This window comes from Melanerpes formicivorus, unplaced genomic scaffold, assembly GCF_026170545.1.
Source record: "Melanerpes formicivorus ecotype bairdi unplaced genomic scaffold, bMelFor1.0.p_v2 SCAF_83, whole genome shotgun sequence".
NCBI lineage: Eukaryota > Metazoa > Chordata > Aves > Piciformes > Picidae > Melanerpes > Melanerpes formicivorus.
In genome coordinates this window covers 2,040,882-2,048,507 of record NW_027142435.1, presented here as the reverse complement: position 1 = coordinate 2,048,507, position 7,626 = coordinate 2,040,882, and the positions used below count along the sequence as shown (strand labels likewise).

Sequence of the window (7,626 nt, the reverse complement as noted above, 5' to 3'; positions counted from 1 at the left end):
TTCTACATCTTAAAAAAATATATTGTGGAGGCTGCAGCCATACAAAGGGGGAGGAGGAGGAGGAGGAGGAGGAGGAGGAGCTGGGGGTTTACAGTCTCACATAGACACAACGGGGAGGTTAAGACAAAGCACAGTCAGAGTCTGTAAAACTGCTTGGCTCCCTCGGCTCAGTCATCCTCATCATCCTCTTCATCTTCTGGGTCTTCCTCTCCTTCATCCTCTACATTTCGTTTTCTCTTCTCCCCTCGTGGAAGGTCTGCAAAGAGAGGTCCAGAGTGAAGCTCTGCTCAAGCCCTGAGGGACAGCAGCTCAGCTGGGGGCTTCCAGCTCAGCTGGGGGACAGGCAGAGATCAGACTGGCAGCAGGAGGGAGTGGAGATCCACCACTGCCCTGAGCAGCCTGGGCCAGGCCTTGACAACCTTTTGGGGAGGAAAATGTTCCTCATGTCCAAGCTAAACCTCTCCTGGGGCAACTTGAGACCTTTTCTTCCTGTCCTATCACTTATTACTGGGGAGCAGAGCCCAACCCCCACCTGGCTCCAGCCTCCTTTCAGGGAGCTGTAGAGAGCAATGAGGCCTCCCTTCAGCCTCCTCCTCTCCAGACTAACCCTCCCAGCTCCCTCAGCTGCTCCTCCCCAGCCCTCTTCTCCAGACCCTTCCCCAGCTTTCTTGCCCTTCTTTGGGCCTGCTCCAGCCCCTCAGTGGCCTTCTTGGAGTGAGGGCCCCAAGCCAGACTTCCTCAGCTTGGCTGGTACTGGGAGGAGCTGAAGCCTGTTTCCCCATCACCCCTGTGTGACCCCTTGGCTTTCAGCACCATTCAGCAGCCAGCTGAGGCATGAAGCAAGAGCCTCAGGGGTGCTGTGAGCAGGAATGTTGCAGCTTCCATCAGGGAACAGCTGCAAGCCACAGCAGCCTGCTGTGAAGCCTGGGAAGCTCTACAGAAGCAGTCAATGTGTGAGGCTGCTGAGGCAGCTTGGCAGTGTTGAGTTTGTTACAGGTGGACTCACCATCATCAGCTTCATCTTCCTCATCATCCTCACCATCTTCATCTTCATCTTCCTCCTGGAGTCAAAAGAAGAAGCTTTGTTGCAACAAGCAAGGTGCAGCTCCACAGAAACCTTTCTTCACCTTTCCTCCTGCCCTACCCTAGCCTCAGAGGCAGGTCCAAGCTGAGCAGGGAGGAGCTGTTGGTTCCTAAACAGCCTCTTGTGCCTCCCCAGAGGGGGCTCTGGGGGCTTTATCACCTGATGCCATGGAGAAACAACAAACCACTCTGAACTGGCCAACTCTGTGGCCTAGGAGCCAAAAGATGGGACAGGAAAAGCCAAAGCACCCAGTGGGGCTCCTGAGGTCTGCCCACAAAGCATCACCTGTGGCACCTGGTCAGAGGTCACCACACTGAGGGACAAAGTGCTACACAGGCACCAAGGTGGTGCCTCAGACTTCCAGTGATGGCAGAAGTCCTCACCTCATCATCTAATCCATCCTCCTCCTCTTCACCTTCCAGATCATCATCATCATCATCTTCATCATCAATGACCTCTTCATCCAAATCATCTTCCTCATAGTCGTCATTCTCTTCCTCACCTTCTGCCAGGAACAGGAGGTTAAGTGGGGTGGGATGGGATGGTTCCAATACACCCAGACACCACTGACACCTCCCAGCCCAGAGCAAGGGGCAGGACACCCCCCACAGCAAGGAGAGGCAGCAGTGAGCCCCTGCAGCAAGCCTCATTCCTTACAGAGCTGGCCAGAGGAGGCAGCAAGGCCACCCAGGCTGCCCCTGCTTCCGAGCGGCACGACCAGGCAGGAAGGCCGAAGGGCTTGCTCCCCAGCAGGGCCAAAATAACCAAGCAGAGGAACTCCTCACCTTCCCCATTCTCATACTCATCTTCCACCCCATCCCCATCTGCCTCAGGGTCTGAGTCAGGGGCTTCCTGGTCATCAGCATCAAAGCCATCTAGGTAGGAGAGCTGGGGCAGGAGGGTGAAGACGCTCTCGCGGTAGTTGATGAGCGTCGTCACCTCGCAGTTGAAGAGGTCCAGGCTGCGGAGGTTGGGCAGCTTCTTCTGCAAAGAGCAAATCATTCCAACCATCAGAGACTGCCTGCAGAGCAGAGGACAGCTGCTTTGCAACCCAGCTCCAGCACTCAGGGGTCTCTGCAGGCATTATTTGCACCACGTGCTCCTCGGGCGGAGAGAAGTTATTGGAGGCGAAGATTCCTCCTCAGCTGCTCTGTCCTAGATTCCCCTCCCTGCAGCCAGCTCCCTGTGAAACCATTTGTAGGTCTTCCTCTCTGCTGAAGGGGAGGGCAGCAAGGACAGAAAGCCCCTAAGGAGCTCCCCTGGCTGGAGGAATCACTGAGCTGGATTCATCCTGCCCAGACATCAGGAAAATACCCAAGAGCAGGATGCTGGAAGAGCTTCAGACTGCTCCTGCGTGCCCCTGGCACAGCCCCAGCAGCTCTCCTGCTCCAACCACCTCACCCTGCACCACAGAATTCCAAACCCCAGCATGCTGGGGTGGGAAGGGACCCCTGAAGATCACCCAGTCCAACCCCCCTGCCCCAGCAGGGCACACCCACAGCAGCTTGCCCAGAGGCACAATGCCCAGGGCGGGTTGGAAGCTCTGCAGAGAAGGAGACTCCACAACCTCTCTGGGCAGCCTGCCCCAGGCCTCCAGCAGCCTCACACCAAAGGAGTTTCTCCTCCTGTTCAGATGGAACCTCCTGGGTTCCACTTTGTGCCCCCTGCCCCCGAAAGCCTCTTTCCCCCCACCCATTAGATACTGACAACATGCAGATCAAGAGGAGGAGCAGAGCAGGTTCAAGCTCTTTCTGGAGGGGATGGAGGCAGCAGCTGATGAGGCAAATGCCCTCGGTGAGAGCCTTCAGCCAGAGTCAAGCAGGAGCCTTCTCTGGGGCAGTCCAGATGCAAGAGGAACCCCCTGCCATGCTGTGACAGCACCCAGGTGAGAGGGTCCCAGCACAACAGCCCCTCTGGACTGATACAGTGGACACCCTCACTGGTGTCCAGGCAACTCCTCTGCATGACACCCCAGGTGCCTCCTACCTCCAACTGCATCTGACCCACTCATGGCCCTTTCTCAGCTGGACACTGAGCACTGCCTCCTCAGTTTCACTCACCCAGCCCAACCTCCTGCTTCATCCAGCACCTGGCTTGCTGGTTTTCCAGCCTCCAAACTGGACCCACTCCCTCTGTTCCCAGCAGAGTGCTGCTGGAGCAGTTACCAAGGTCTTGGACTTCTGCTGCAGACAGACTGCCCAGAGGAAACCAACTGATCCCTGAGATGCCAGCACAGCCTTCCTCCACTCACCAAGGGCTCCAGGGTATTGATGTCTTTGATCCTGTTGCCACTTAGATTCAAGTGTGTCAGGTTGGGAGTTCTCTCTGCTAGAACTTCAAGGCCACCAGAAATCCTGTTATCACTCAGCTCCAGCTGCCAGGAGGGAATGGCACATGGTTAGAAAGGGGTCTCAGCTTGTGACACAGGGAGCAAAGCTGCCCTGAGAACTGGACTGCAAAGAGCACCCAAGCTGCAGGACCCAAGCAGCAGCTCCAGATTTTCACTGGAAGTCCTTTCCTGTGGTGAGGCCACTCCCAGCCACCCCCACGCTGCAGGACACAGGGGGAGACAAGCTCCAAACCCCCAAGGATTTCTTTTACTCCAGCTTCTGACAGCAGCAGGACAGCAAAAGCAAGAGAGAAGGGACACCAAACATGCAGGGAGCTCAGAGGTGTACTCTAAAGGCCACCAAACATGCAGGGAGCTCAGAAGCGTACTCCAAAGGCCACCAAACATGCAGGGAGCTCAGAAGTGTACTCCAAAGGCCACCAAACATGCAGGGAGCTCAGAAGTGTATTCCAAAGGCCACCAAGCATGCAGGGAGCTCAGAAGTGTTTTACTGTACACTAAAATCCAACCTCACTTGCTCAGACTCCTGGCTATGAGCCCAGAGGTGGCCCTGTCCCGGCCAGGGCAGGGGAAGCTGTCAGCAGGGCCAGGGCAGCAGAAGCCTCAGAGCAAGGAGCGCTGCTGATGGGCGCCCAGGGCCGACTCACCTTCCGGAGCTTGTTGAGCTTGGGGAGGTTGGAGATGGACATCAAGCTGACGTTGATCATGCTGAGGAACTCGAGGTTCTCGAAGTCTGAGGAGAGCCCAATGACCTTCCCATCGTCAGAGAGGCAGTTGTCAAGGACCAGCTCCTTCACCTGCCAACAGAGACACCCAGCAGCTGTCAGCACACCCAGCCAAGCCTCACCTCCAGCCTGCCCCCAGGCAGCCACCCACACTTCAAAGCAGATCCTCCTCACTCCCAGCAAAGGAGCACCGAGAGCTTAGAGCCAAATGACTTCTGTGGAGGCAGGAGGTGAGACTCCCTCGTGGTGGTTAGGGCTTCACCCTTCAAGCACAAGCATCATGCAGCTGCTGCTCCAACCCTCCCCACTGAGCAGCACCAAGGGGCTGAGCCACGAGGTTGCAGCAAAGTATTTCATGCACAAAGCATCAAAAAGAAGTTTTCAGAGTCATGCTTCAGGCTTCCTGAAGGAGAGGCCAGACAAGGTGAGCTGGTTCTGTCCCCTTCAGGGGCTGAAAAACCTGCCTCCAGAGGATTCACCTCCCTGTGACAGTCTCCATGCAGAGGTGACATCTGCCTAGGCAGAGGAGCTCAGCCTCAGGCTCAGAGAGCAGGAGCACTGCTGGCACCTAGCACCTCACCCAGCACAGAGGCCACCTGGGAGTTCAGCACACACACACAAAACCAAATCACCCCCTCCCCCTGGCACCAGGACCACGGAGCAGCAGCAAAGAGCCTCCCCCCCTGACACCCAGAAGCCAAACATACCTGGCAGCCCTCCCCTCTCCCACAAAGCTCAGGCCCCAGCTCTCCCAAGCCATCTCCAGAGTCTGCTTCCACCCCACACATTCCTCACAGCAAGGAGGAAAACTCAGCCTTGGCCAGAAGGCTCCCAGAGCTCCCTCCAAATTCCTCCTTCCCAGCACTCCCATTTTCCCTCTCTCACATCAGCCAAGGATTAGGGAGTCGTTTGAACACTGCTTTGCCTCACTGGCAGCAGAGTCCCAGGGCTGCTGTGCCAACAAATTAATGCTTGAAACTCCAGCAGTGGCATCTCTGGCCAGGGCTCTGAGCTGAGCAGCAAGCAGGCTCTGCCAACAGCTTGGTTTGCTCCCAGCAGCCCAGACAAGCCTCCAACTGCACCAAGGCTGTGCCCACCGTGGGTATAAAGGTGGCCAAAGCCAGCCCTGCACTGCTGAGGGCGGGCACAGAGGGGAGCCCAGCCTCAGCTTAGGAACTAACCTGAGCCAAGACCAGTCTGAACTGGGCCCAGACCCCTGCTCTGGGGGGCAGAGCACACAGCAGCCAGGACAGCTTCTGCCAGCAGTGCCAGCTCGCACCAGCTGTGGGCCAGGGCACGCTGTGACCTCTTGCAGCTGAGGCTGTGCCAGTGGCTCACTCCTGGGGTCAAGCTGGAGGAGACCTGCAGCTCCCAGCCTTAGAGGGACACAAATTGCTCTCACCCTGCAAAACCCTTTGCCAGCACAGACTTGCTTGGGTTAGAAGGAACCTTTAACTCCTAGAATTCAATCCCCTGCAGTCAGCAGGGGCATCCCCAACCAGAGCAAGTAGCTCAGAGCCCCAGACAACCCGAGCTGGGATGGTGCCAGGGGCAGGGCAGCTCCCACCTCTCCAGGCAGCCTGGGCCAGGCTCTCACCACCCTCACTCAGCATAAAAATGTCTTTCTTCTCTCCAGTCTCAATCTCCCTCTTTCAGTTTCAAACCATCCCCTCCTTGTCCTGTCCCAAGAGGCCCTGCTCAGAAGTCTGTCCCCAGCTTTCTTCTCTGCCCCTTCAAGCACTGAAAGGCCACCAGGAGGTCTCCCTGGAGCCTCCTCTTCTCCAGCCTGAACAACCCCAAGCCTCCCAGCCTGGCCTCACAGCAGAGCCCTCCCAGCCCTCCCATCGCTGCTGCGGCCTGCTCTGGACCTGCTCCAACAGGTCCCTGTCTCTCCCGTGCCCAGAGCTCCATCTACAAAGCGTCTTGAAGCAAAACTTCTCTTCACGCCCCCCCCGCCTTGGCTCCCAGCCGCCCGCAGCCGGTGACAGCCACCCCGCGCCCCGCAGCCAGCAGGCTCCGGCGAGCAGCGCCCGGGGGGGAAGGCAGCGCCGGGAGCGCAGCGCCGGGCCCGGCCCCGCCGAGCGCAGCGGGACGCAGCTGCCGGGGGGAAGCGAGCCGAGCCGAGCCGAGCCGAGCCGAGCCGAGCCGAGCCCAGCCGAGCCGAGCCGAGCCGAGCCGAGCCGAGCCCAGCCGGCAGCGGCGGGGTCCCGCCTCAGCCCCCGCGCCCGGCGGGGAGGAGCGACCAGAGCCAGGCTGCCGGCGCCCAGCTCCTCCCGGGGGCCTCCGGGGCAGGTCGGGCTGGGGCCCCGCACCGAGCCCGGCCCCGCGCTGACAGCGCCGCTCGCTGGCCCCCGCTCGGGGAGATGCCCCGGGCCGCGCCGGCGCGGGGCTGGCCGGGGCGGGCGGCGCGGGGCTGGCCGGGGCGGGCGGCGCGGGGCTGGCCGGGGCGGGCGGCGCGGGGCTGGCCGGGGCGGGCGGCGCGGGGCTCGCCGGGGCGGGCGGCGCAGGCCCGGGCGGCCGCGAACATGGCCGAGCCGCCATGGCTGCGTGCGGCCGCGCCGGCCCTGCCCGCGGCCTCCGGCACGGCGGCGACCGCCCCGGCCCGGCCGGCCCCGGCCCCGCCGGCCGCCGCTCGCCTCCGCGGGCCGCGGCCGTGCCCGGGCGCTGCCCCCCGGCCGGGCCGGGCCCCGCCGCGCACGTGCGCGCCGCCATGCCGGGGCCGCCCGCCGCCGCCGCGCTCCGGGCCCCGCCGCCCCTCTCTCACCCCCGCCTCCCGCCGTACCGCGCTCCCCGGCGGGCCGCGTCTTCCCCTCGCCCCCTCCTTCCACCCCGCCGCTCCGCAGCGCAGCGCAGCGCAGCCCGGCCCGGCCCGGCCCGGTCCGTCCCCCGCCACGCGTTCCACGGCTTACGTTACCTCGCCCGGTTTCTTGTTGCGCAGCTCTAGCGTTAACCGCCTTATCATCTCCATCCTCCCGCCGAGCCGAGCCGAGCCCGCCGCCGCCGCCCCGAGCTGCTCCCGCCCCGCTCCGCTCCCGCCGCCGCCTCCCGCCGCCGCCTCCCGCCCGAGCCCGCGCGCGCCGCCGCCGCCGCCCGGCACGAGGAAGGCGCCAAAGGCAACAAAGGCGGTGCGCGCCGCGCCCCCTGCGGGCCGCGCCTGGCACTGCGCGCCCCTCACGCACACCCCCGGCGCCCAACGCGCACACGCTGCCGTGTGGTAGCGCCCCCTGCCGGCCCTGGCTCGCCGCAGCCAGGACGGCGCAGGCCCCGGGCCCGGTGGTGGACTCGCAGGATGGTTGGGGTTGGGAAGAGCTTGAGGAGCATCCAGTCCGGTCCCAGCTAGTCTGGGGCTAAACCGTGTCCCTCAGCACCTCGTTCCTGTTCCAAGGCACCGTGTTCCCATCCCTGCCACCACATTCTCCTCCCCAGCACCATGTTCCCATCTCCAGCCACCACATTCCTGTTCCCAG

General features: G+C 61.9%; 1 protein-coding gene across 2 annotated transcripts; it reads right to left on the bottom strand.

The window, feature by feature from the left end:
• Positions 1-7,182, bottom strand: LOC137454734 (acidic leucine-rich nuclear phosphoprotein 32 family member B). Of its 2 annotated transcripts, none has more exons than XM_068164974.1 (7): positions 7,074-7,182; positions 4,082-4,231; positions 3,336-3,458; positions 1,870-2,068; positions 1,468-1,586; positions 1,007-1,061; positions 1-256 (listed from the first exon to the last, which is right to left on the bottom strand). In XM_068164974.1, exons 1-7 carry the CDS (start codon positions 7,125-7,127, stop codon positions 168-170), a joined length of 789 nt encoding a protein of 262 aa, XP_068021075.1. In that variant the 5' UTR covers positions 7,128-7,182; the 3' UTR covers positions 1-167. The 2 variants fall into 2 exon arrangements, with proteins under 2 accessions (XP_068021075.1, XP_068021076.1); XM_068164975.1 differs by having other exon boundaries at positions 1,468-1,589; positions 7,074-7,181.
• Between the last annotated feature and the right edge of the window lie 444 nt (positions 7,183-7,626).